Source organism: Cutaneotrichosporon cavernicola (genome assembly GCF_030864355.1).
Source record: "Cutaneotrichosporon cavernicola HIS019 DNA, chromosome: 7b".
Lineage (NCBI taxonomy): Eukaryota > Fungi > Basidiomycota > Tremellomycetes > Trichosporonales > Trichosporonaceae > Cutaneotrichosporon > Cutaneotrichosporon cavernicola.
The window spans coordinates 894,333-920,108 of record NC_083400.1 but is presented as its reverse complement, the minus strand read 5'-3'; the positions used below and the strand labels follow the sequence as shown (position 1 = coordinate 920,108).

Genomic DNA, 25,776 nt, shown 5'->3' with positions numbered 1-25,776 from the left:
GTACATATACATTCAGCGAACAGTGCTGTGGGGGGAGAAAGGATCTGTAGCCGCTCACGGCACAGTCAAGTCCACGGGCATGTAGCCGCAAGAGCCAAGATGACGCAGTGATACCGCACCGCCGCGACGCCGCGACGCACCAAGGACAGATGAGATACATTTTGGAATAGCTGGTACATAGCACAGACGGTACACTAGGTGGTGCAGGGGATAACTCTGAGGGGTGACTCGGATGGCTCACCGCTGGCGCGGCTCGCTTTCGCTACGCCCCCGGACTCATGCTCGACCGCCCACTCATCTGGCTCTGCACCTCGAGAGGGAGCTGCGTCGCCGCCTCGACGGCTGCGCGTACTTCGCGCGCCATCATGTCGATGCCCTCCCACATGGTGCCGTAGGCCTCGAGGCCGCCGAGAATGATCTTGACGTTTGTGAGCAGGCTCTCAACCTCCTCAGAGCGCGCCTCAGAGTACGTCCCAAACGTGTTCTCGGCTTGTACTGCCAGCACAAGGAGGAGGAATGCGTACGCGCCCGCAATAAGGCCACATGAGCAGAAGGGGATCCACTTGGGCGAGCCGTCGAGGGCCAGCGCCGCACTGCGGTGCAATATTTCGAGACGCACAATCGTGTGAGCGGCCGTCGCGCAGCGGGCGAGGCTGATGCCAGGCGGGAACACTTCAAGCGCTTGGGCTGCCTTGACGTCGTCCGTTGGAGCGAGGTCGCCGTTTTCGTCGACACCCCACGCCTTGTGCTTCTTGCTCGCGTTGCTACTGAGCATGCTGCCAGACACGCTCGGAGGCGCGACGGGCTGTTGCGGCACACCGGCCGGTGCCACTGCCGGCAGAGCGGGAGCTGCAGCCTCCAAAACCGCGGTTTGGAGATTGCTCTGGTACGAGCCGCGCACGTTGAGCTGCGTGAGGTCCTGCAGGCCCGCGTTGTTGTTCGAGCCCTCGAGAGCGGGGAAGGGTGTCGGGTCCGCATCGGGGTTGATCGTGTTGATCAGCGACTGAGCGCCGCCCTGCTGCGCGAACCAGGGCGTTGGGAGGTAAGTCGGGAAGTTCTCCGGCTGCCACATGTCGTCCACGATCGAGTCGTTCTGCAGGTTATAGTGCCAGTTGTTGGCGAGGGCGGGGTTCAACGGCGCGACCGGCGCGTTGGCATTCGGCATCTGAGGCGACTGCGTATAACTTGGCGACTGCAAGTCGACGCCACCGACGCTTGGCGAGGCAATGTTGGTGTTCTGGCCGTTGAGGGCCGTAGCGTTTTCCTGGTTCATGTTGCCGGGCGAGCTCGTCGGGTTGGCCATCGTACCGTTGCCATTCGAATGCGGCTGCGAGATGGGCGGCTGGTACGCTTGCTGACTAAACTGCTGTTGTTGTGGCGGTTGACCCTGCGTACCGAGGCTCGCCATCAACTGGTCGACCTGGTACACGTCGCTGTCGCTGAAGCTCCCGTCGAGGCCATGGCCGGGCATCATTGAGTTGCCCATGCCGAACGTGTCGAGGCCCCCGAACGGCCAGCCACCGGGCATCGTCGGCATGTCCATCATCGGCTGCTGCGCCGGGGTAGACATCGTCTGTGAATAGCTCGCGCTTGGCGGAATGCTTTGCGGCGTCGCCGTACCGACAAACTCGTCCTCCTCGCTCTCCTCGTCGTCACTCGACCCCTTCAGGCCGCAGATGCGCTTGGAGAACAGCGACACCTCAGGGAACGCCGTCATGCGGTGCTGGTGGATGTGGATGACTGCTGTCAGCGCCTCAGGCGAACCAACTCACCAGCAAGGCCAAACCGGGTCGCAATCTGCTGATTACGCACAACGTCCTCCTCGCCGCCAGGCACCTGCTCCACAACGGACATCTTCTCCGTCTGCTTCATGAGCTCCATGATCTGGCGGTCAATGGCAACCATCTGCAGCCGCTTGAGCTCCTGCTGTTCCGGCGAGATCTCGGGCGCGTCGTGAGCCGATCCCCACCCCTTCATACCGCCCTCAGCCGGTGCGCCATCCATTGCAAGCACATTGATCATGTTGACGACGCGGAAGCACTGGCGGATACAGTTGATCCAGGTGCTCCACGTGCGGTCCTTGTCGGAGCAGACGGGGAAGTCGACCTTGATGCTGGGGTCGTCGGGGCCGAGCGGCGGCTGCAGGCCTGACACAAGTCCCGACGTGAGTTGGTAAACGTACAGGATCCACCAGGTGCGGCGCTTCATGTCGCGGCGCCAGTCGATGCCTTCGAGAGAGAAGCCTGTGCCGCCGGCGTCCATGTCGTGGATCCCCATCGAGACGGCGATCTGCACGGCCTGGCGGAAGAGGTCCATGGCCGCACTTGCGTTGTTTGTGCTCCCCCATTCCCACACTGCGAGGATCGTGAGCGCTTGAATGGCCTCGATGCCGCCCTCGGGCCCCAACGCCATTGCGCGATGAACTGCCTCCATCGTCTTGCGGCCCAATGCCGCCGACGCAGACGAGCGCAGGCGCTTTGAGCGCGGCGAGCGCGGGTCCAGGTCCATTGGGTGCGGCGCGAGCGTCATGACCGTCTGCGCAGCCAACAGGAACGGCGAGTCGGGCAGCAGCGTCGGCATCACGTCCACGAGGTAGTGTCGCGGCGGCATGACCGCGAGGAACGGGTGCACCTCATTGTAGTAGCATCGGAAGCTGTTGTCAGCGCCGAAATCGGGGCAAACTTACATCTCGTCACGATCAGTGAACATGCGCACCACGTTGGACGGGTCGTCACCCGGTTGCGGTTCGGCGTGCCTCAGATCATACTGCGGTACGCCAATGAGGCTGTCCAGCTTTTTCAGGAACTCGGAAAGGGCAGATGGCGCAGCCGCTGGAGTCAGCATGCCTCAGGTCAGGGGTGGCCGGCTCGGATAGCTGTGGGAACTCACGGTTGCGCTTCTTGCGCGCACCGCCGCGCCTCGACCTGACGTAGATGCATTCGAGCTGTTTTTGCTGGCACTGAAGTTAGCGAGCGAGTCGCGACCAGCTGAGCGAGGAAGAAGGAGAGGGGGCAAGTCGGGCTGTGCGGGAGCGGAATGACGGTGAAGTTGAAATGCACGTACTTGAAGGCAGGAGGGCTTGCCTCCGTCACACTTGGCCTTCTTCTTGCGACAGCTTAGGCAGGCGGCCTTAACTGGGCCATGTATGGGTTGGTCCTTGTCTTTAGGCCACTTGCCGACGCCCGCGACAGGTTGGGAGTACTGGCCGTTCTGATTCATGGCGAGGTGGGCCGCGCGAAATTGATGACAAAGCAAGCGGTCTTGAGGCTCCAGGCAACAGTCGTGACAATATGGGTGTGGAAGTGGATGGAGGGTGGACGACGAGGATGAGGGTGGAGTGGGGGATGGTTGAGAATGTGTGAGTGTATAGATACTGTGGAGAGTGAGGAGGTCGGAGGTTGGAGGTTGGAGGTTGGAGGTGAGGTTGGAGGGAAGGAGGGAGAGTGATACTGTTGTAATGTAATAGGTGATTCCGGTTGAGGGGTTGAGGGCGGAGGGAGGAAGGCGGAGGGGGAGAGGAGAATGAGGGAATACTATAACCTGATAATTGATGATGATATAGACTTTGGACTTGAATAAGCAGGCATAAGACCAGAGGACTTACCTTTCCTTCGGCCCCCGATCCCTCCTCTCTCCACCGCCAGAACATGCTCGTCAACCTGTGCCACTCAACCTTCCCACATAAACACAGCCTTATCCATGCATCCATCTAATGCATGCAAACGTGCTGCCTGTTGGAGAAGTGTGGATGGCGGTGGCGGTGGCGGTGGCGGGGGCGGGGGCGAGCGGTGACGGTGAGGGTGAGAGCGGCTGTACTGCCCCGGGTCGCTGAGTGAGCTGTTCTAGCTGTTCCTAGCAGCAGGGCGCGCGACAGGCACACTGGGATAGTTTCACGCGCAATTCAGTCTGGTGAGAGGACTAGAGGACTAGAGTCTAGCTGGGGTAGCTTACGGTGGCAGCATGTCCGTTCAACCGCGGCCGCAGGATCACAGTGACCATAGGGTGAGACAACTTTACGGAGGATGGTACGATGTACTTGCCAGCTTGCCAGCTTGCCAGTCTGGTTTTATTAGGCGGGGCTGGTCGGTCCAACAGGGTGCAGCTTGTGCAGGGGGGCGGTATACGGGTCGGGTTTCATCGAGCTCTCGGTATCGTCGGACTTGTTGTTGATCGATGATACCAGACACCAGCCACCGCCCAATATGACGCGACAAGAGACGCAACGCGGGAATAGGTAATCTGGGCTGATCGCAACGCCCTTGCGCTGCGACAGCATCCAATGCATACGTCTACACATCTCAACATATCGCCTATCCTCTGTTCATCGTGTTCCCTGCGCCCTTCTTGTTGTCGTCGGTGAACTGGGCCCAGTTCTCGTCCTTGAGCCGTTTCTTCTCGGCAGCCTCCTCGGCGCCAGCAGTCCCGTCATTCTCCATCTCGAGCTCGAGCAACTCTGACTCGGTCGGCGCGTCATAGCTCGCTTGTCTGTCTGTTAGCTGGCATTCTCCACTGACACGCGGCGACCGACTCACCCTCCACCGCGGATAATGTTCCCCCGCCTGTCCTCTTCGGCGAGATACTCGTCAATCGTCATGGTCGGCAGCCTGTGACTCGAGCGGAACACGTCCGAGCGCAACCTCTCGCGGTCACTCATCGCGCTTGTGCTCGGCAAGATCGTGAAGGGGCGCAGCACACGCCCACCGCCAGAGATCAGCTCGCGCGGCTTGTACTGGCCTGGTGCACGGTCGAGACGCCACGTGCTGTCCGTCTCCTCGGTGCGTCGTGCGCGGGGGTCCTCCAACGGTCCCTGCGTCGGCTCGGGTGGAGCGAGAGCGAGGATCTGGAGTTCCATCGCGTTGTTCCCCACGCTGCTGACGGCCAAGTCGGCGAGCAGGCGGAGGAGGAGGATGGTGGGTTCGCGCACGTCCGGCTCCTCGTCATTCACCGAGGTAGAGGACGGCTTATCCGACGGCAGGAGAGCGAGGATGAAGGCGACGGGGTTGGACCCGGCGTCAGGCTGGCCTGGCAACGCCGACTATTATCAGCATAGTTTGGAAGGGAACGTACGCTAATCTTCTCTCTCAACTCTTTCGAACGTCTATGCGCCGCGATCTTGGCCTCACGCCGCTGTCCGGGGTCAGCGGGAAGGGCGCGCGCACCTCCCCCTTCACCCTCGGCGACGATCTTGTATGTATCGAGAATGGAGAGGAACGAGTTGAAGGCCGTGTCGCTGCGCTCGAGCGCCGCCTTACGTGGCTCGGGGCCTCCGAAACCCTGTCGCGTCTCGGCCTCACCGAGGGCCCAGCCAACCGTCATGAAAGCCAGCTCCTTATCGCCGACCTCGTCGAGGCGCTCGTTGTCGCTGAACACGCTGAGCGAGGAGAGCATGCGCCCGACAAGGTACAGGTCCTCGACGGCGTGCTGGAGCTGCGCGTGCGTGCTCTCCTCGAGTGGGGGGAGGGTGCCATCCAGAACGGGGAGGAGGTTGCGCAGTGCGCGGGCGTAGAACTGGGGGAGAGGGAGGTTTGTTTCGCTCATCTCAGTGGTGGTGGTGGTGGTGATGTTGTGTCAACAACAGGGTTTGGAATGGGAATGAGTGTGGTTCAAGTTGCGTCATGACTTTGAATAGCGGCAGTATATTTTCTTTAATCGGTCTTATTATTGTTGAGGAGGATTGATAAGCGTTCAGGTGGGAGGTTCATGTAGTGGAGGTGGAGGTAGACCGGAGATGACATCAAGAGGGTATCTGGGTAAGGCGGTGAGACTGCCCACGCCACGCCACACTCACTGACTCACTCCACAGCCCACTCTACACAGCCTCCCATCTCTCACTAAACCATCCATCTCATCACTCACCACCACATCTCGACACGGTTCCTCACGACATCACACGGCTCGCCTTACCATTATCTCACCCCGGAGTCAACTACACACTCGGTCTCCATCCCACTTCGGCTATCATCAGACCAGCTCCCACGCTCTGATCTCGGGGCGACGTCGCCTCTGATCATCCCATCGCAACCAGAACTGAAGCGATGGGCAACGCATCATCCACTCCGCATCCGCTACGCCGTCTCTCGCGCGCCTCATTCTCCTCCACCGGCGCATCCTCCACCGGCGTAGTTGACGAACAACTAGCGCGGCCGCCAGACTCCCACGCTCACAATGAAGAGTATGAGGAGCACGACGACTTTGACGAGTCGTTCGACGTGCCCACCTTCTCAACCCGCCGACCGCTAAGGCGCCACTCGGTACCCGACGACGATGCCGACACGATCTGCGACTCGGCCTCGATTATGACGGCGTACACCGATGCAACCTTAACTGCAGACCCACTTCAAGCTTATGTGGCTGGCAGTTCGGTCGTATCGTCAGCCGTCGACGCCGCGATGGAGGTTCTAAACGGGGACGCGAAAGGTTGGCGGCGGGACGTGGCACTCGCCCAACTCGAGTGGCTTGCGGCTGACGGGGCGCGGCGAGCACGTTGGGTACGCGCTGAGGCGGCTGCGCGCCACAAACGGGCTAAGGGACGGCGCTCTAGTCTGGGCACGGCGAAAAAACCAGACCTCCGCCTGTCCACGGCCGGAGAGGAACGCGTCATTTCCGAAGACACTGCAACTGCGCGCCGGGTACACATGGAGGCTGCGGCTGGGGACCAGCGTGCCGGCGCAGAGGACGACGCCAAAGTCCAACTCGAGAGGGCCCACGACGCGGTCCATGCCCGCTACCGCCGTCAGAGCGAGGGCGGGGCAGAGATGGATGTAAATGGTGCGGGAGGCGATGGGCAGGATGAGGATGGTGAACAGAAGGAGGGTGCTGAACAGCCGAACACGGCGCAGGCATACGCCACCAAGCGCGGTCAGCTCCGCGCCGCCGAGGAGCGGTACCACGCGTCCTGCGCCCAGGCCGCAAAGGAACACGCTGATCTGCTCGCGGTCTCGTCGCGCGCGCACGAGCGCGCCTTCTCCACGTGCACAGTCACGTACATGGGCAAGCGTCTGCGCGACCCCGACGCACAGGGCGAGATCACGTTCACTGCTGCCGCCGGAGCATCGATCGAGTCCAAGAGACGCCGCAGTGTGTGGTCGGGGCAGTACCAGGTCGGCCAGTGGCAGCGGTAGTGGCCGGCAGCAAGAGGCGTCGAGTCTAACACTGGATGCACGAGACGATCGAGGTGACCTGACTGGGTCCAGTTGGTCGTAGCGGCCCCCGCACGACGATGGCCGACGACTCGGGTACGTCAGTGTAGAGTAGCAGATCTGGAGAAAGTAACAATGTACAGTACACAAGTGTGGCCGGCTATGCAGTGTATGACATGAGATGAGATGTGCACGGAGCATTCGGCACGTGCGGTCACGGCACGGCCAAGATTATCAGTGAGGACGGCTCGGGAATCTGTGATCGTCGTTGCGGGACATGTAGCAGCCACTTTCGCGACGCGGAATCAGCTACAAACCCGATCCGCTGGCCATGAATATCCCGTTCCCATACATGGCACAGCGGCTACGCTGGTGAAACGCAGGTTGAAACGCAGGTTGAAACGCGTCGCAGATTGCGCACGATTTACAGTACGCAGAGCCCACGTGTTCGGCAGGCATGTCCGGTTCAGCCCCATTTGCCATCGCCATTGCATTGCTGACTCCATATCCATCCCTCAGCCAGAAATAGCCGCCCCTGCATATACGTAAGGTGATCCAGCCCACATCTTGACAATTCGATGGGTCGATGGTCCGAAGGAACGGGTTTGGAAAGGGGTACAGTATGCGGAAACGGATTGTGTGGTGGCCATTCCCTACCCGCTGAATCCAATCCGCTGACATCATTGCGTGTTTGGCATTTCGTTTCGTTTCCTTACGTTTCGCAATGTCTCACCATCTCTCTCTCCATCCAAGGAGCAAGGAGCGCAGGATGCCGTATTCCATAGCACTAGGCTGAAGAATCCGGGTATGGAAGCTTCTGTATTCTGTATTCCATATTCCATGTTCTATATACTTGGACTAGGGCGTCGGCGTCGGCTCGGCGTGGTGAACTACTTATGAGATGGGCGACATTCCAACCTCCAACCAGGTATGTGCACACGCTCACGCTTACGTTCCATCTGCGGGAATCTCGTCGTGTTCCCATAGCAACGTCGTGAGTGTGACGTTGACCCAGCGTGCCTCGTGCAATTCTCTATCGAATGCGCTCAGGACCCCGCGCCGAATCCAGCGGAACTCGTTCCCGCCCTCCTGTCCTGGATTACGCGACAATGCATTTACATAGGATTTGCACCTTTGCACCTTTGCACCTTTGCACCTTTGCACCTTTGCCCTTTGCACCTTTGCACCTTTGCGTCTTTGGGTATTTGGAGATATGAGTTAGTCTTTCTTTGCCGCGCGCGAATGTGAAGGCTGGCAGTACGCGATCGGCGTCGTACGAGGTGAAACGAAACACGGAATTCTTGTACCACAAAGTATGCTTGTTGCCCTGGCTTACAGGATATTGGGATGCGGCGTTTGCGGACGATTGCGCAACAGCTATCGTGGGCGAGGATGCTGCTGGAAAAGGTACGGCCCGAGTCGTGCGATACCTACCACGCCATACTGCCGCTTTGGCCATGATCATCCTGGGACCAACCACGACGAAGGGAGTGGAAGGCTGCGAGGGGTTGTGGGAGACTGGGAGGGACTCGGTGTGGCTGTATAATGGTGAGAGATGCGGGACGGAGGTGGATGCAGGGGGCAGGGGTGGGTGGTCGTGAGGGTGGAGCTGGCGCGGGAAGGATCTCGTCACAAGCTTGTAGGCATCGTCAGACGTTGGAGAGCTAGAGACGCCAGGTCAGGCTAGAGAATGAGTACGAGAACAGTCGTCAGAGCTCATGATCGTCAGAGCACCTCGTGCTGTGAGTGACAAGTGGCACTGTGCTGTTCTCATAAAAGCCTGGCGAGGCTCATTCTTCCTACTCGTCCACCCATCCTTTCAAGATCCATAGCATGTCCGACACTTTAGTTCCCCCCGCCGCGCTGCGCACACTTCAGATGGACGGGCTACTCTCCGCGCTGGCCGACGCGCCACGCTGGGCAATCTACTCCATCGCAGCAGCTCTCGCCCTCACCGCCATCATGATCTACCGCTACCCCTACCGCGAGCGTGTGCTGCATTACCGCAACCTCCCCGGTCCTGCCAGCAGCCATTTCCTCTTTGGCGATTTCCCCAAGGTTCAATCCCACCCTACTGGTCGTGTAATGCAGTCCTGGTTCAACGAGTACGGCCCGACCGTGCGCGCAAAGCTCCTCCTCGGCGACAACCTCATCGTTACGGCCGACACCACTGCCATGGCTTTCATCATGCAGCACGCCGACCACTTCATCAAGCCGCCCGCACAGACGCGCATGATCACTCGCCTCCTTGGCCACGGTTTGCTCAATGTCAATTTCGACACCCACCGCCGCCAACGTCGTGTCCTTAACCCCGCTTTCCACCCCGACGCAATCCGCGAGATGGTACCCCACATGTTCACCAAGGCTTACGAGCTGCGCGACAAACTCATGGAGGCCTGTGCCGACCCCGAGTACAACGACCCCGAGACTGCCGCTCCGCGTCCCGAGGATGTCGTCACCGGCGCACGCAAGGTTAACATGAACAAATACCTCATCAACACGACCTTCGACGTCATTGGCCTCGCGGGCTTTGACTACGACTTTGGCTGCCTCCGCGAGGGTAACCACATCGTCACCACCTTCCGTAACGCCATGTCCGAGCTTCAGCGCCTCACCCTGTTCGGTGTTCTCCAGCAGATGGTCCCGGCCCTTGACATTATTGTGAGTATCACCTCCTCCGGCTTGACTAATCGTAGCCGTCCAAGCGTAACAAACTCGCCGACCTCGCGCGTATCGGTACTTCTGGTGTCGGACGCGAGTGCATCGCCAGGAAGCGCCGCGAGATGGAGACCCTGCACAAGGACGACTTGTCCAAGGGCACCTTTGTCGGCAAGGACCTCCTCTCTCTCATGCTCAAGGCCAACATGGCCAAGGACTTGCTCCCGCGCGACCGCCTCGACGACACCGAGATGGCATACCAGGTATCCACCTTCATCCTCGCTGGGTCCGAGACGACCTCCAACTCGCTCACTTGGACGCTCTACCGTCTGGCAATGCACCTCGACGTCCAGCAGCGTCTGCGCGAGGAACTCGAGACTCTTGCCACCGACGAGCCCTCCCTCGAGCAACTCAACACCCTTCCCTACCTCGAGAATGTGATCCACGAATCTCTCCGTCTTGACCCACCCGTCCCCGAGAGTATGCGTTTGTGCACCCAGGACGTCATGCTTCCTCTCCACACACCAGTCAAGGGTCGCGACGGCAACATGATCGACTCGGTACCCATGAAGAAGGGCGACATGATCATCACAGGGTACATGCAGGTCAACCACAACAAGGACATCTGGGGTCCCGATGCCGACAAGTTCAACCCCGACCGCTTTGACCGTCCCGGCATTCCGGCGCGCAAGGCTCCGGGTACTTGGGGCAACATCACCAGCTTCAATGGCGGTAACCGCAACTGCATCGGGTACCGCTTCGCCCTCGCCGAGATCAAGGCTATCCTCTTCGTCCTCCTCCGCCACTTCCAATTCGAAATGCTGCCGAGTTCGCCTACCATCACGGCAAAGAACTTTATCATCATGCTCCCATGGGTCGTCGGCGAGGAGAACGTCGGGAGCCAGATGCCCCTCATGGTCCGCCCTCTTGAGTAGGACGTGAGTAAGTGAGCAGTCAGGTGAGCGCGAAGAATGCCGTAATGGCAAGAGCGCAGAGCATTCAGTATCCCAATAGAGCATAAGGACGCTAGTGATGAATAATCTTGAGCCGCGCTGTGAGCCAGTCCGCGTCGTTTCCAGGATGTACTTGGGGGTAGCACGTTCGCGCTCGTCGCTCGTACCATCCGTGTCGGGCCTGCGAGGACCACGGGACAAGGTTGCCCCTCGCCATCACACAATTTCGCGCCAGCAGCGCGCATTCGGATGCAAGGCGAGAGGCAAGGCGATGGGCGATGGGCGATACGACGCAACCGGCGTTTGCTTGGTGGATGGCTGGATCGAACGATGAGGGCGGAGGGAGTGGTGGAGGGTTTTATGTGACGTCATGACGTCAGCTTATCCGCACAAAGGTTTGAATGGCATTGGAATACTCAGTGGCAGATATCACCAGCTGAAGGGGCCTCACGACCTTCGCCTTTCGTGTCGTGTGATCACATGGCCCTCGCAGCGGTCTGATACAGGTACTGCTACTCTGTGCTGGTGTAGCGGATTGCTGTATCTTGAAGGAGCAGAATGGCGCTGTCTCTCTGTATATCAATTCAGTCTTCTATAGAAGGGGCCAGTTAAATGCGCTTTATACAGAAGAAATTCCAATTCTGCAGACATTCACATAGATTCTAGCCAAGTCGGAACACCCAGTCGAGCAGGAATAAAGTGCAATGCAATGCTATCTATTATCTAATGTCCTATAGAGTCTATACGAACCGCCTCTATACAAACGGCCCGCTTACTTAGATGAGCGAGCCCGCATTGTTCGCGCACGTCCACGGCCCGTTGTCGACGGTCGTGTTGACGAGGTCAAGCACAGCCGAGTATGTGCCGCCGATGCAGAAGAGCGCCGCCACCAGCAGGAGGAAGCAGTTGAAAGCCGCCTGCGCAGCCTTGGCAGGAGAGAGCTGTCCAGGACGCCAGCCGTTCCAGGTCCAGTTGTCGTGGAACCACATGCAGATCTCGGGAATGATCGCGACAAGCGGGCACATCAGAGCGCCGATGAACCCGATGAGGCTTCCAAAGATGGGAATCGCGCTACCGATGATGTACGCGACGGCGACACTACCGGCCGTGCAGCCAAACCACGTGATCCAGTGGGTCCAGGTGTTGGACGAGAGGTGGTGCGAGCCGCGGAGGACGCGGACGAAGATGTGCTTGGCGGAAATATGGTTGAAGATTGTGAGGGAGGCGAGGAGACCGGGAAAGGCAATGCCGTAGCAGATGCGCTTCATGAGGAGACCAGCGCTGCCGAGGGCGGGAGAGGCCACCCACTGCCCACAGTAGTGGTACACGACCGAGCCGATGACGAGGTAGACGATGGTCAGGAAGGTGAGCGAGGAGCACATGGCCTTGGTGTACTGCTTCGGGTTACGCATCTCGCTCAGAACGCCAAAGTACATGGGCGTGGCGCTGGACGAGAAGAGGATGATGTTGATGGCGCCCATCGCCTCAGCGAAGGACGGGTGGCCAAAGACCATGAAACCCTTGTCCCACGGGCCAGTGGGTGGCGCCTCGGACGGACGATCCTGCAGACCAACAGCGACAGTCAGGGTGATGACTGATGCAACGATGGACGCAATACCGACCCAGCCAACCCACGAAACCTTGGACAAAGTGCGGATCGAGCTGAACATGAAGCCCATGAGGGCCGAGACGACGACGAAGACGGCCGTGCACGCGCCATGCAGCGACATGGCGTTCAGCGAGATCGACACGCCCACAATCGCCGACGCAGTGCAAAACACCATGACTGCCGTCAGTACTGTTCTCTTCTGGGGGTATCTTACAGATTGAGAAGATGATGTACAGCAGCTCGCGCCCGATGACGCCGCCAAAGACGTATCCCGCGTCCGCAAGGCCGTACACTTCGGGATGCCGGATCTTGAATGGCCCCAAAAACGATGCGCAGTAGCCCAGCATGAGTTCACAACCAACGATGAGGAGGATCCCAGGCACGATGCCCATGATGGCGAACACTGTCGGGATGGCAAGCACTCCCAGACCAAAGTTTGCCTTGGTCATGAGGACGAATGCGCCGCCAGCTCCGACGCCGCGAAAGTTGGGCCCGTGCGCGTCGACATCGATGTCGCCGAACACGGCGTCGTGGATCTGGCCCTCCTCGGACGCCGTCTTTTTCTCGGGCACATCGACGTCGGTCGAGCGGTTCCGTGCGAGCGCAAACGGTTTGTTGAGCCACGACATGGTGAGTGATGAGTGTGTTTCCAAGTCCAGATTGTCCATCTCGTTCTTTTACTGTACGCTGTTCTCAATATCTGCATCGGACTCATCACACCATCGCTATCAGCGTGCAAGAGCCGCCCGAGCAAGTTTGCCACGAATTCTCCGCCGGCTGCCGATGCACGTGAGACTCAGGTTTTCCTATATTCCAGTCCCCTGGCCCAGGGCGGATTTGCTGACATCAGATCTGCTTTTCGCCCTGACGCGTGCTGCGGTGAGATGCATGGCGTTTGTTCGAAATTCTTCCCCTGCCCAAGGCCGTGCGCAGATGGGACCCCGACGCCACCCTATCGCCGAGCCCCGCGACGGCGGTGCGAGCTTGGGGCCCAGTCCGAGCCGTCGCACGGTCGCCAGTCCCCCCGGGCTAAGTATCCGTCCAAGAGTGGCTCGGCGTGGGTGAGCCCGGCCTTGGCGTCTCGGCGTGGGGCTCTTCCCCGCGTCAAATCCATTCCGCCCGGTGTTGAACAGAATCCGAAACAAGCACTAGGAACCGGGCGGACGTGCCCAGGAACCAGCCGCGATGAAAGGAGCGGCCCGGACTGCCATGATCTTTCATTCCACTACAGGGAGACCTCGCCAGCGAGAGCACTCGGCGCTACCTAGGTGTTGCGCCCACACTCGGCCCTGTCTCCATTACTGCACCCGAGGAGGTACGTCCCCCGCCAGCGAGAGCACTAGGCGCTACCTAGACGTTGCGCCCACACTCGGCCCTGTCCCCATTACTGCACCCGAGAAGGTACGTCCCATCATTTCCCTCGAGTGGGAGGTCGAGGTGCGAGAACTTCCAGTCGCCGTACTTGGTACTCACCCAGGGGCAACGGTTGCCTATGATTGTGCGCTGCGCGACATCCGCCCATCCGAACCGGTTCTGGCGCCACAGACGCACAGGTTCTCCCGCGTTGGCGGGGCAGGTCTTCGTGCCGCTAGTGTACGCCTCTTTGGCCCAGCGGTAGCCCTTGTTCCTATTACCATCTTTGTTGATCGTATCCTGCACGGCGTTCCAGCCGGTTTCCACCCAGTCTCCGCTAACGCGCCATGTCGTCGTCCATTCCCATTGCCACGTCGCCTCGCATGGCCCGCCGCCGCACCACTTGCACTCAGCGATCGGGCCCCACGCATCCCACCACAGGTCTGTTGCGTCCACGTTGGACTGGAGGCCGTAGTACTCTGTGCAGGGGGCGCGTGTCTCGTGAGTACTGTTGCCGCTGTTGCCGCTGTTGCCGCTGTTGCCGCTGTTGCTCGGTTTGGTCTCCTTGCTGTCGAGTGTAACGGCCCCGCCGTCGTACTTGTAGATGTCGCCTGGCTTGGCATTCTCGACCCACTTGGTATAACCCGGGGAGTCGAAGACCGCGTCCGCCGCGAGGCGGTTCATGGCAGCCGGCGCGGCCGCGACAGAAGTGGCAAGAGTGAGGAGGGCTGATGTCAGTGCTGCACGGCAAATGAAGACATACCGAGAGCGGCCATGATGAGGAGTTAATCAGTTGTCAGTCGCGCTACGCGCCAGCAGTCCTTATATCTCTCGCGCATGTCTATTCCTCTCGCGTTCGCGTCAACACAGGTACTATTCAAGCAACCTGAGCAGCTGCTCTCGTTAGATTGAGCATCAGTTGGTGTCCGAGGCACAATCTGGATCCAGGCTTGCGCGCACTCGAGACACAGAAACCTGACTCGTCCTGTAAACTGGAGACCAGGTTCAGAGTATGATTGTGTATTGCCGGCATGCATGGTTGTGGTATGGTCTTGGTGAAGGGCAGAGGCGCGTTTCATTGCTGACGCAGCAGGAGATCTACAGATTTGGTGGTTTCAATGGTTGTATGGAACTTTATCTACGCGTGCGAGGTACCACCGCGGCGCGTCGCGTTCCTCGCGGCTGTCCACAATTGGAGGCGTGACATTTGCGTGTTGTTGTTTCTGATGGTGCATCGTGTGGTGTCGTCTTGAACCCTGCAGCTGAGGCACACGCAGTCTGGCCCGTTGCGAGCTCGATCTTGTAGAGTTGCTGGGTAATCAACGTCGTGGTTATTCCACTTCGGAGTGACAGTGAGTGGCGCTGTCCGTCATGAACAGCTCGTCGTTGGCCCGTCTGGAACACGTCTCTCAAGCAGACGCCGCATATACGTATCGCCGTCGTTCGACTCGCCCATCATCTCGGCTCCACAAAGGCACCGTTGCCCGCGGGGCTCTCAAATAAGATCATCTCTGCGCGCAAATAAGGCGACGGTGTCGTTGATGTCAGTGTGGAGTTGCGTTGGCCAGCCTCCACGCCGCCACACACGTGCTGCTGACGTGAGCCAAGTGCCCGCCCAGATCTCGCGAATATAGCTCAAGAGCTGTGTCGCGGCATCCGGACAACATTCCATCATCCGGCCCCTCACATGCTTGGACCATTCAGGCCCCGAAATGTCGCCGAGATATGGATCTGTGCGCAGCAACAGAAGCACTCAGAATGCCAGAGGCAGTGGCAGTGGCAGTGGCAGTGGTGCATTTGACAACATCACTGCGATATGCCGAGGGGGCAGTGGCAGCAACCACACGTAGACCCACGCACAGTACATGACGTTCAAGGAGGGGCCAGGGAAGGAATGCGCGCCTGCGCAGCAGTCGTCCGATACCATAAGAGTAGTCGGGCTGACAGATCAAACGCCACCTACGCTTTGTTGAATCGATCAGGTCATTGTCATTTTCAAAATATAATGAACGTCCTCGTCGCCGTCCTCGCAATCAATCCCTATCTCCCATCTTCAACGACCATGCGACGTGTAGCGCTGCTCCTACTTCTCCTCCATGCCGCCAGCGCACAGTACGGGTACGGCCCGTACCCTGGGACCACCACCACCGGGACCGGGACTGCCTCCAAGCCGATGGCCACGGCCGCGGCTGCCGGAGGGGGCGAAGGCATTGAATACGGTTTCAGGATCTCGCCAAAGTCGGCCGTCGTTGCGCATGTCGTGTGCGGCGCCCTCGCCACAATGCTCCTTCTCCCCGTGGGGATCATGGCCGCCCGCGCTCCCCGCGCATTCACCTCCAAGCGCTGGTGGTTCCCTCTCCATGCAGGCACGCAGGTTCTCGCCGCGGTATTCGTCCTCGCTGCTTTCGGTATTGCGTGGGGACGCTTCGTGTTCCATCCGGTCAACACGCCACACCGCGTACGCACTAACCATACAGTCTCGCCTAACCTCAGAAAGCGGCAGTCTCCTTCTTCTCCATCATCTTCGTGCAGGCCGCCCTGGGCATCATGGTCCACTTCCTCCGAGGGGAGTCCAAGTCGGGCCGCGGCATAATCAACTACATCCACTGGGCGTTCGGCCTGTGTGTAGTAGGCGTTGGCTGGGCCGTTGCCTGGCTCGGTTTAACCAACGAATGGCAGTATCGCGGACACGGCAAGCCGTCGTACGGTTACCGCGTCGCCTGGGGCGTGATCATTGGTTTCTGGATCCTGGTGTACGCCGTGGGTCTCACCCTCCTTCCTCGCCAGCTCAAGCGTGAGCGCACTGAAGCCGACCGCGCGGCCGCGGGACACGATACCGAGACAGACGTCGCCCCGCTCCACCCCCCCGGGAGGAAGAGTGGCTGAGTCGTGTGAGTTCAGAAGAAAAAAGTGCAGAACAATGTTAGTCACCAGGCAATAATAGCTACGTCAAATGTATCCCATCCCGATTCTGTACTGTTACAGCTTGGCGAACGGCTTGGTGCGCTCGGGCAGCAGGAGGATGTTTGGGTTATGCTTGCGTCCTGCAGGCCGCATGACAGTGTGCATGCCGCCCGCGACGCGGCGGCCCGTCTCGGCATCCGAGATCTCCGAGTCAGCTTAACCACGGCACAACTCACGAGACAGCGACACGTGCTGATTGATGCGCCCATACGCTCAATGACCGTCTCGACACGGAGGCGCATTCCACTTCCGTCAGCGCGACCGACACATATCTCACACTGGGGCTGGCGCGTAGTAGTTCATCTCAATGTTGATGCTGGGTCCCCACGGGTTCCATGTGTCCGTAGCAAGGCGGTTAATCGTCGTGTTTGTGAACACTTTTCGTCAGCCGTGTTTCAGATGTACTGTAGAAAATAGACATACTGTCGACGATCCAAGCGCCCGCAGCGCCATGCAGCCCCCCGCCCCCGTTCACCCACTCTGGCTTGACAGTGACCTCATACACGGCCGTCCAGCCCTCGGCGTCGCGCCCGCCCCTGGTGTTAATTGGGGGGAGGGGCTCGGCCTCGATCGCACGGCAGCTCGATGCGAACGTGTCGCCCGCGAACGGCATGCGTCGCAGCCAGCGCTTGAGCAGCACCGTGTCCTCCTCGACGGCTGGCACCATTGCGCGTGTGCGGCTGTCGGTCGCCGCCCCCCCGTCCTGCTGCTGCTTTTCTGTGTCGGTCATCATGGCGATTGTGTAGTTGCAACAAGTCTCATCCCCAAAGATCAACTTAAGGTCGATTCACTAAACCCGGGATGGCAGAGGGCAAGTTGCCGGGAGTGGGGATGGCCGGTGATCGCCGCTTGCTTATGCGATCGCCGGCCATTCCCACTCCCGGCTTTACGCCCGAACCCCGAACTCAACGTGGAACTCACGAGGGTTTCGCGTGAGCTAAAGCTATTGCTATTACTGTACCTTTCCATATTGTTTCAATGCTAAGGACAGTATACCCGGGACAGTATACCCGCCCTCGCCAGGCACAGCTGTTAGAAGGACCTTGTCTCGGGGCGCCACGATGATCACGTGACCTCACCCTCTTCCCTAATTCTTCTGCAGCAATGTTCCATTGCTGCCCCACTCCAAGTGGCAGCCTCTAGAGTGTGCCGTTGGGCTAGGCCGTAGCTACAATGTCATCACCTCAACCTCTCATATAAAGCCAGAGCGACACTGCCATAACGGGGAACCCATAGTTAACATGGCCATCTCTCCCGACACTCGTACCAGTATCGCCACATCAACACCTTGTGGACATTTTCAATTTGGAATGGGGCACTGGCGGCATCAAGCGACCAGATGCGACCACATACCCATCCCCACCGCCAAGGCCAACTGCTTCCCTACATGTCAGATAATCTACGCGTACAACTACAGCCGTGCGCTGTCCTGCTTCTCGTTCTTGGCCCCCATCGCGACCCTGCCGAAAAAGTCCATGCCTCCGCGCGTGACCGTCGCAGACGCGCTAGACGCCTGGCCGAGCGCAGCACGCGCCGCGATGCCCTGCATGATGATGGCGAGGCGGAAGAGCATCCACGAGCGTACCCACGGCATGTTTGGGATCGGGTACGCCCACTGCGTCCCAGTCCGCCCGTGGGCACTGTACCCCGCGTTGATGCCCTCGACCCACCAGGCTTCGAGGTCGTCGCGCGTCGGGATGCCCGTCTCGCTGGAGGGAAGCCCACCGAGACCCATCTGCTGGCTACCGCTCTTGCTGATTGTCGCCTTCTCCTCTTCCGTCAGTGGGGGGTAGTTGAACGGAATGGTCATGTTGCCGAGGTCGGCGAGTGGCGAGCCGACCGTGCACAGTTCCCAGTCGAGGATACCAATGACACGAGGCTCGGTCGCGTGGAAGATCATGTTGTCGAGCTTGTAGTCGCCGTGCACGACCGAGGGGCCGTGCGCATCGTCAGCGGCCGCGACACGCCCCGATCCGCTCTCATAATACGGTACGAGTTCCTTTGAACCCCAAATGTCGCCGAGGATGCCGCCGGGGTACTCGGGCACTGGAGCGGCGCCCTGCGACGCGCTGACCTTGAGCATGCTCTTAACCTGGCGTGGAAAGTAGGGCTTGGCCTTGATGTCAGGTGCAAACGACTTGGGCAGCTCGAGCTGCTCGACAGGCACCGCGTGCAGCAGCGTGAGTGCGTGAACACATCCCTGCCAGATGGCATCGCGCTCTTCGCGGGCGAGGGTGGTCAACTGCACGTCGGTGAAGATGCGGCCCTTGAGGTAATCCATGACGTAGAACGGGGCACCCGCAACCTCACGATCTTCGCACAGGCAGTAAACCTCGGGCACTGGCACACGGAGGGCAGCCTTGCTCGCGGGCAGCTTGGCGTTCCAATTGTTGATCCGCTCGAGGATGAGGTATTCCCTGTCGACGCGGTGCGCAGTCGAGCTCAGGAGCTTGCCCGAGGGCGCGCGACGGAGCACATAGCTCTTTGATGGCGTCTCAAGGAGATATGTAGGGTTGCTCTGGCCAAACTGCTGTCAGCTTGGGTATCATGCGACTCACGCCAAACTGCTTGATGTCCAGAGGGCCCTTGAAACCAGCGACGTTCGCTTCGAGATAGGGCACGAGCTTGGCCTTGTCGAGCGGCGAGCGGACCTCGCCGTACGCCGTGCCGTCACGTACTGGGAGTGTCATGATGAGTAGGCAATGGGCGATGGGCGATGGGCAATGAGTGATGAGGAGGTGGTTTGTCGTGGTGCTGTGGTGGGCGCCAGGCTTAAAGCCCCGGCTCGTGGTGTGCCCAGTTGCCGGGTGACCGACCGGTTTCGGCCACAACCGATCAACCGTGGTCAACCGCCCACACTCCTCAAACGTGTCCGTCTCGGGCTTGAAAAGTTGCAGAAGGCCCTATGGTCTCCATCCTCCGAGACAGTATTCTCCAGAGATGCATATGTGCATTCTAATCCCGCCAAGGTCGCCCAGTTGCTCTAGGGCTCTAGGGTTGGTTGTTCTGTATCCGGAAGCATGTAGCCGGCCAAACACGTGATCCAGTGATCTGGACGAGTTCGAGGTCGTGGGGTCTAAAAAGCCATGTTTGGTTCCGTGTCTATGATCACAATTGTCAGGGCTGGGTTAGAATCCAAATCTGATTGAATCAATACAGTTAGTAAGGGTTAGTAAGGGGGGGGGAGGAAGGTGTATCGCCCGAGTCGATATTACAATCAGAATGAGTCATCGTCATATTGTAATGATCGTAACCCAACTATAGTCTACAACTGTCTCTTTCAGGTCATGTTGTCTCACTCTTCTCATTCAATCCCAACTGTGTCTCATTCTGTTCTACTGTATACACTGTCCTCATACACGACCTTGCTGCCCTCATTTCCAACCCTGTTATAACCCCCCCCTTCACTTCATCCTGCACGCTGCTCACTCCACCACTCCTCCATGTCGGCGGCGAGTTCGCCCTCAAAGCAGTCTTCGGACCATAAACCCATCAAGAAGCGGAAGCGGCCCACCTTGTCTTGTCTGCCATGGTGAGCTTCGGGAAGGCGATCGAGCTGACCGCAGTAAGCACCGCAAGACGAAATGCGACAAAGCCCAGCCCTGCTCGACCTGTGTCCAGCGCAAGGAAGGTGAGGCTTGCCACTACGATGATGGTTCAACGCCGCCACCAACGCAGACTTTTGTGACCCAGGACGAGTTCCAGGCGTTCAAGTCCCGTATCGAAGAGATGGCGCGGACGGGCACGTTCTGCCAAAACCAGCACTCGAACGGCGTATCGCCCATCAGCGAGTTCTCTCGCGGACGCGGGGCAGAACCGCCGCACATAGCACCGCGAGCGTACGAGAAGGTGTCGAATATGCGTGCCGAAGAGCTCGAAGTCGCAGTGTCAATCCTCGAGGATTTGGTTGATCCCTACGAAATCCACGGCGCTCCACAGATGGTCACCCCAACATCGGTATCCCAGGACGCTGCGACTTATCGACGACCCGTCCGGGTCGGCCAAGTTTCGCACCAGTACCGCAACAAGTGGCCAGACATCACCGCATGCGTGATACCCGTCGAGCAGCGCAATGGGCGCTGGATGCGCGACATGTCTGAGGTTATCAAGTCGATACCTACCCACCACGTGCTCATGCTCACTGTCGACCATTACTTTAAAGAAATGAAACAGAGCAGTAAGTAGTCCCTGGAAATATGGCCCCCGCCAACTCATTCCCAGGAACATTCATTCACGAAGGGGTATTCCGCCGTGAGGTCGAGCAGTTCGAGACACTGCGTGCCTCGAACATGTGGCGCAATATAGATCCGGCCTGGACGGCTCTGCTGTGTTCAATGATCTGGTAAGGTCACGTCCTCATTCATCGCTAAGCCGCAGGACAGCTTCCCATTCAATGGCTCTGGCCAACACTCTGCTCCCGGGCATCAGGATGGATCCTCAAGCTCTCATTCAGCTCTCCTCGACAATGTTCGAGGCCCTGGAGACGAGCCTGGCCTGTGCTACATGGGTCTATCTCCCGCAGATGCGCGTCCTGGCTGCGCTTATCGTCGGGATGCCCGCCGGGTAAGCCAAATTCGCAGCACTTGGGCTGACACTCAGCGGCATCGGTTGCCACCCAGCATTCATCCCGGGGAACTGCAAGCTGACGAGTGCCTGGATGTGGATGGATATCGCCGCAGGGTGCGTATCAGCCGGCTGACGTGAGCAGGAAGCTGACCCGCAGCATCGTCAAGGCGCTCGGGCTCGATCGCCTCGGTCCAGACAGCAAGCCGGCGGTTCTCCCTGACGATCCAATGCTGCCGCCTGGCCACAACGACCTCGCGCGTCAGATCGCTCTGCGCGTCTTCCAGGCTACGCTGTACACGGACGCGTTTAGCAGCTGCGGGTTCTCCGACATGCAGACGGTCCCGCCAACAGTGTTCCCGATGGGTGAGCCTGGGTGAAAGGCTACATTGACATCAGGCAACTATGACAACACCATGCCGAGCAACTACTGCGAGAACGACCTCACTGTGCCCGAGCGTCTCACCCCGGCCCCGCTCAGTGTTAAGTGAGCCGCGTGGTCGATTATCAGCTGACTCCAGAACCGAGATCATCTGGACATTGTTCCAGGTGCGAATGGCCGACCACTCGCGCAAGATCACTGCCGCGCTGCGACACGCCTCGACGCTGGCGTACGAGACAGCGCTCGAGTACGACAGCGGCCTGCAGAAAGACATGCGCGAGCTCATGGAGCTGAGACTGAATGGCAACCTGAACGACGAAGAGATGCTTGCTTGGTGTATTACGCAGAGGTGAGCTCTCACCACCAACTCGGGCTGACGGAAGCTCGTACAACCAGCGCATCCTGAGGCTGCACCGTCCGTTTTTTATTTTGAGCTTCAAGGAAGAGCGGTACCACTACTCACAGGTGACGGTGGTCACGGCGGCGCAGACGATGTTGACGAATTTCCGCGGCCAAGTTCGCAAGAACCCTTCACGGAGTGAGTTGAGGGGATGTGTCAGAGTTGATCTCAGTCGCCCTGAGGCATAACAAGTTTCTCATCGTGCATCAGTTGTCGGCCATTCTCGTGCTGTTCATCCAGTGCAAGCTCGACCCGTCGTCCAAGGCGAGCCTGCAGCCTGAGATCGAGCAGGCTTACTCTACGCTGCAGGAGCTGGGAGCGGGCAAGGGCGACATGTACGGCATGGTTGGCGATAAGGTTTTGCATTCTGTCGGGGCCATGATCGATGTGAGTCAACTTGCTGACGGAGCTGACCCTAGTCGCTGAGGATTGCAGAGGCCGTCGACTCGGACGACCTTGACACGGTGCTGCAGCAGGTGGCCGAGAAGGCGGCATTGCACGATGTGGCGGTCAGCCCGCGCGCCAGCATGTCGCAGCAGGGGCTGGCCCGCGCGCCACAGTTCCTACCAGGCGTCTCGGGCTTGGGCAATGTCCCTCTGCAGTTGGACCAGTGGACGGTTGCGCAACTGATGCCGGAGCAGACCCAGCTTGACACGGAGTTTGCGTTTGAGTGAGTCACGCATCGGTAGGACTGACCCGCAGGAGCTGGGAGGCTATGATGCTCGGGATGGGTGTGGTGTAGCATAAAAACATTGTTATATTAGTGGCAAGATTTGCCCCAGAGCTTGAGACGGATGTAGTTGTACGGTAGGGGCGCGACAAAGCCAGCAGCCATGCTGAGGCCGGTGATTGCCCAGAAGTTGGGGCTCGTGATGGTAGTGGTTGAATCCGACAATCCGAGGGTGACGAGGTTTTCGGTAAACTCCATTGCGATCATTGAGACGAGGCTCATGCCCATTGCCGTCTTGGCGGCTGCGCCCCAGGGCAACCTGTCCTTGCCTAGGTGGAGCAGCGTCGTCTCGAGCAGAATGGAGGTTGTGATGCCGGCGCTCACAGCTGTCAGCGAGGAAGCGAGGAAGTGGACGTACTGGAGAGGACCATGGACGTTCCCATGTCCATATCGGGGTAGTTTGCCATGAGGTACGCCATCGTGCTCAAGTCACCAATACTGCACCCCACGAGGCATCGGAATGTGTTGACCATTGCGCGCCGCCACGTATGCCTGCACTTCCAGAACGCAGGTGTGAGATACGGCCTTTGTGGGGCTGTGGAGGAGGCTGTGGAAGAGGCGCGCACGAGTTGCCTGCCCTCCAGCTCCCTACCCACTCGCAATCCGACCCCACCCACTCGCAACCCCACCCCCGGCCGTGTTCGGAAGAGCGGGCGTGCAGCATAAAGACGGACAGACATGATGGTGTCAAGGCGTGAAGAATCCCCGTTGCTTCGACTGTCTTTTGTACGGTTTGGCTTTGGCTGGCTGACCACTCCACCGCTCCGCGAATCTCGCGCACCGTGCCTCCGCGAATCTGCCGCAGACGGTGCGGGAGTTTCGCGGTGTCCTTTTATCTAGCATCCAGAGAAACGCTGCATCCACTTGATACTGTACGCGCTGCATCCACTCGATACAGTGCACCGCGCTGCATCCACTCGATACTGTACCCCGCGCCGCTGCATCCACTTGATACTGTACCCCGCGCCGCTGCATCCACTCGATACTGTGCACCGCGCCGCTGCATCCACATGATACTGTACCCCGCGCCGCTGCATCCACTTGATACTGTACCCCGCGCCGCTACATCCACTTGATACTGTGCACCGCGCCGCTGCATCCACTTGATACTGTACACCGCGCCGCTGCATGCACATGATACTGTACCCCGCGCCGCTACATCCACTTGATACTGTACACCGCGCCGCTGCATCCACCTGATACTGTGCACCGCGCTGCTGCATCCACTCGATACTGTACACCGCGGCTCGGCGCGCCGCTCGGCGCCCGGCCAGCTTGTCGCTGACTCGCCGCATGCCCGAAGCCTCTTTGATCCTGAAATCATGTTGGACACGTGCGAGGCACCGCGCGGCTGAATCCAAACTTCAGCTTAAAGCTTACGGTTCATCGCCCCCAACATACAGTCCTCGGTCCATGGTAGTGGCCAAGCTGGACGGCGATGCGCTAGCACGACCCGCGCACAATGTTTGCGAGTGGCGGCGGCTTGCAACCGTCGTCGGCTTGCAACCGTCGTCGGCCACGGCAGCACGCAGCAACTAGACAGGAGCGCCCGGCCGGCCAAGTCCGCGCACCTCATCCACCTGGCCAGGCCATCGGGGATGACGCTGGCTGCCCGAACGGACCCGAGGGGTACCAGAGTCCGCGAGCCCGAACCGTGTGGAATTTGTCAGCTGCAAGGCAAGGTGGTAGGAGGGCATACATCACCCTCTGACTCTGATGACGTAGCCGACTGTTTGTTACTGTACAAATCTTGTAATCTCAAGTGGCGACGATGCAAGTATCGACCGGCGGCCGACTCATAAGATACTGACCTGCACGCTGGCGGCGATATCTTCATCCACCTCTCCTCATCATGGCAACAGTCGTCCCACCACTACCCTTGGTGCCATTGCACTTTGGGACCAACCTCACCGCTCCGTCTTCGGCAGTACCCTCTGGCCGAGATACCTTCTCTTTCCCCCTCCCCCTCTCCGTCCAAACATGGGCTGTGCAGATGGTCGTCTTCCACGCCGTCGGACTACTCTTCGAGGCAATGGACCATGTCCCCGCCTTGCGTTCTTCCAAAGTGCGCGCCACCCGCAAAAGCCAATACATGCACCTTCTCCCCAACGTGCTTCGTAACCAGATCCTCGTCCTCCTTCCATTCATGTTTTTGATGGAGGTTTTCGGCCTCGCGTTCGTCGGCCCCTCTCTCCACCCCATTAGGTTTCTCGTCAACCTGCCCCTCATGGCGCTCGGTCACGAAATCATCCAATACGTTGGCCACAGATACATCCTGCACGCGCCGAATGTCTTCCTGATGAAATTCCTCCGGCACTCGGTACACCACTCCACGCGCGCCAGCTCGGCCATCAGCGCATGCTACATGTCCCCCATCGACTTTTTTATTGAGATCGGCTGCCCGTACCTCGTCCCTCTTTCTCTTGTTGGCGGCGGTGGGTCTGGCCGTTTCTTCCACTTCCTCATCGCCGGCGCCGGCGCCATTGGAGGCCTGTACGAACACTCGGGATACGACTTTGCCGTCTCGTTCCGGCCCAAATTCGAGAACCTCGGCGAGAAACCCATGTCTGAACAAGAGAAGGAGACGGCATACAAACTCCTCGAGCGGCCATCATTCGTCACAACCTTCCTCGCAGACTTCCTCGATAACCGCGCACACCTCGAACACCACATGCGCGGCTACGTGAGCTTTTCCGACGGCTTCGGATCGCCCAGTATCCTCGACACCCTCCTCCGCACAAAGTGGGACCTCAGCGACCGACGCCGCGCAGACGTCGAGCGCGAGTGGGCCCGCCAGCACCGCGATGAGTAGCTGTAGCCAGTACGCTTCGCACTGTACATTACCGCTAGTATAATTTAGAGCCTAGATTACGACGCAATAATAGCAGAATACATTCCGAGATAAGCTGGAAACTAACCCTGGCGTGGTTGGCACAAACAACGTCGACGTGTGCCCACATATCATTCCTGAATTGAGCCAATTGACATTTACCGTTGTCATCTCCGACAAGGTCCGCGGCTGGCG

At 59.3% G+C, this 25,776-nt stretch overlaps 12 protein-coding genes across 12 annotated transcripts; 5 read left to right on the top strand and 7 right to left on the bottom strand.

The window, feature by feature from the left end:
- Positions 1-262: 262 nt before the first annotated feature.
- On the bottom strand, positions 263-3,219 carry CcaverHIS019_0705800 (uncharacterized protein; the record flags this gene model as incomplete). Its single annotated transcript, XM_060604029.1, has 5 exons — positions 263-1,740; positions 1,773-2,653; positions 2,687-2,831; positions 2,890-2,959; positions 3,064-3,219. The coding sequence occupies 5 exons, from the start codon at positions 3,217-3,219 to the stop codon at positions 263-265; spliced, it is 2,730 nt and encodes a 909-aa protein (XP_060460264.1).
- Positions 3,220-4,310: 1,091 nt separating this feature from the next.
- On the bottom strand, positions 4,311-5,538 carry TAP42 (uncharacterized protein; the record flags this gene model as incomplete). Its single annotated transcript, XM_060604028.1, has 3 exons — positions 4,311-4,485; positions 4,533-5,035; positions 5,068-5,538. The coding sequence occupies 3 exons, from the start codon at positions 5,536-5,538 to the stop codon at positions 4,311-4,313; spliced, it is 1,149 nt and encodes a 382-aa protein (XP_060460263.1).
- A 497-nt stretch (positions 5,539-6,035) lies between these two features.
- Positions 6,036-7,121, top strand: CcaverHIS019_0705780 (uncharacterized protein; the record flags this gene model as incomplete). Its single annotated transcript, XM_060604027.1, has 1 exon — positions 6,036-7,121. One exon carries the CDS (start codon positions 6,036-6,038, stop codon positions 7,119-7,121), a length of 1,086 nt encoding a protein of 361 aa, XP_060460262.1.
- Positions 7,122-8,972: 1,851 nt separating this feature from the next.
- On the top strand, positions 8,973-10,732 carry CcaverHIS019_0705770 (uncharacterized protein; the record flags this gene model as incomplete). Its single annotated transcript, XM_060604026.1, has 2 exons — positions 8,973-9,800; positions 9,836-10,732. The coding sequence occupies 2 exons, from the start codon at positions 8,973-8,975 to the stop codon at positions 10,730-10,732; spliced, it is 1,725 nt and encodes a 574-aa protein (XP_060460261.1).
- Positions 10,733-11,526: 794 nt separating this feature from the next.
- CcaverHIS019_0705760 (uncharacterized protein) lies at positions 11,527-12,988 on the bottom strand (the record flags this gene model as incomplete). The annotated part of the gene is made up of 2 exons (XM_060604025.1): positions 11,527-12,536; positions 12,574-12,988. 2 exons carry the CDS (start codon positions 12,986-12,988, stop codon positions 11,527-11,529), a joined length of 1,425 nt encoding a protein of 474 aa, XP_060460260.1.
- Positions 12,989-13,709: 721 nt separating this feature from the next.
- CcaverHIS019_0705750 (uncharacterized protein) lies at positions 13,710-14,488 on the bottom strand (the record flags this gene model as incomplete). Its single annotated transcript, XM_060604024.1, has 2 exons — positions 13,710-14,440; positions 14,476-14,488. 2 exons carry the CDS (start codon positions 14,486-14,488, stop codon positions 13,710-13,712), a joined length of 744 nt encoding a protein of 247 aa, XP_060460259.1.
- A 1,229-nt stretch (positions 14,489-15,717) lies between these two features.
- Positions 15,718-16,598, top strand: CcaverHIS019_0705740 (uncharacterized protein; the record flags this gene model as incomplete). Its single annotated transcript, XM_060604023.1, has 2 exons — positions 15,718-16,170; positions 16,206-16,598. The coding sequence occupies 2 exons, from the start codon at positions 15,718-15,720 to the stop codon at positions 16,596-16,598; spliced, it is 846 nt and encodes a 281-aa protein (XP_060460258.1).
- Positions 16,599-16,691: 93 nt separating this feature from the next.
- On the bottom strand, positions 16,692-17,409 carry CcaverHIS019_0705730 (uncharacterized protein; the record flags this gene model as incomplete). Its single annotated transcript, XM_060604021.1, has 4 exons — positions 16,692-16,820; positions 16,853-16,922; positions 16,954-17,053; positions 17,100-17,409. The coding sequence occupies 4 exons, from the start codon at positions 17,407-17,409 to the stop codon at positions 16,692-16,694; spliced, it is 609 nt and encodes a 202-aa protein (XP_060460257.1).
- A 678-nt stretch (positions 17,410-18,087) lies between these two features.
- CcaverHIS019_0705720 (uncharacterized protein) lies at positions 18,088-19,366 on the bottom strand (the record flags this gene model as incomplete). The annotated part of the gene is made up of 2 exons (XM_060604020.1): positions 18,088-19,203; positions 19,235-19,366. The coding sequence occupies 2 exons, from the start codon at positions 19,364-19,366 to the stop codon at positions 18,088-18,090; spliced, it is 1,248 nt and encodes a 415-aa protein (XP_060460256.1).
- A 753-nt stretch (positions 19,367-20,119) lies between these two features.
- On the top strand, positions 20,120-22,763 carry CcaverHIS019_0705710 (uncharacterized protein; the record flags this gene model as incomplete). Its single annotated transcript, XM_060604019.1, has 12 exons — positions 20,120-20,208; positions 20,243-20,853; positions 20,898-21,018; positions 21,054-21,239; positions 21,276-21,356; positions 21,400-21,605; positions 21,639-21,726; positions 21,761-21,970; positions 22,005-22,159; positions 22,194-22,408; positions 22,441-22,691; positions 22,724-22,763. 12 exons carry the CDS (start codon positions 20,120-20,122, stop codon positions 22,761-22,763), a joined length of 2,253 nt encoding a protein of 750 aa, XP_060460255.1.
- An 18-nt stretch (positions 22,764-22,781) lies between these two features.
- On the bottom strand, positions 22,782-23,170 carry CcaverHIS019_0705700 (uncharacterized protein; the record flags this gene model as incomplete). Its single annotated transcript, XM_060604018.1, has 2 exons — positions 22,782-23,077; positions 23,110-23,170. The coding sequence occupies 2 exons, from the start codon at positions 23,168-23,170 to the stop codon at positions 22,782-22,784; spliced, it is 357 nt and encodes a 118-aa protein (XP_060460254.1).
- Positions 23,171-24,603: 1,433 nt separating this feature from the next.
- Positions 24,604-25,563, top strand: CcaverHIS019_0705690 (uncharacterized protein; the record flags this gene model as incomplete). The annotated part of the gene is made up of 1 exon (XM_060604017.1): positions 24,604-25,563. One exon carries the CDS (start codon positions 24,604-24,606, stop codon positions 25,561-25,563), a length of 960 nt encoding a protein of 319 aa, XP_060460253.1.
- Positions 25,564-25,776: the final 213 nt, after the last annotated feature.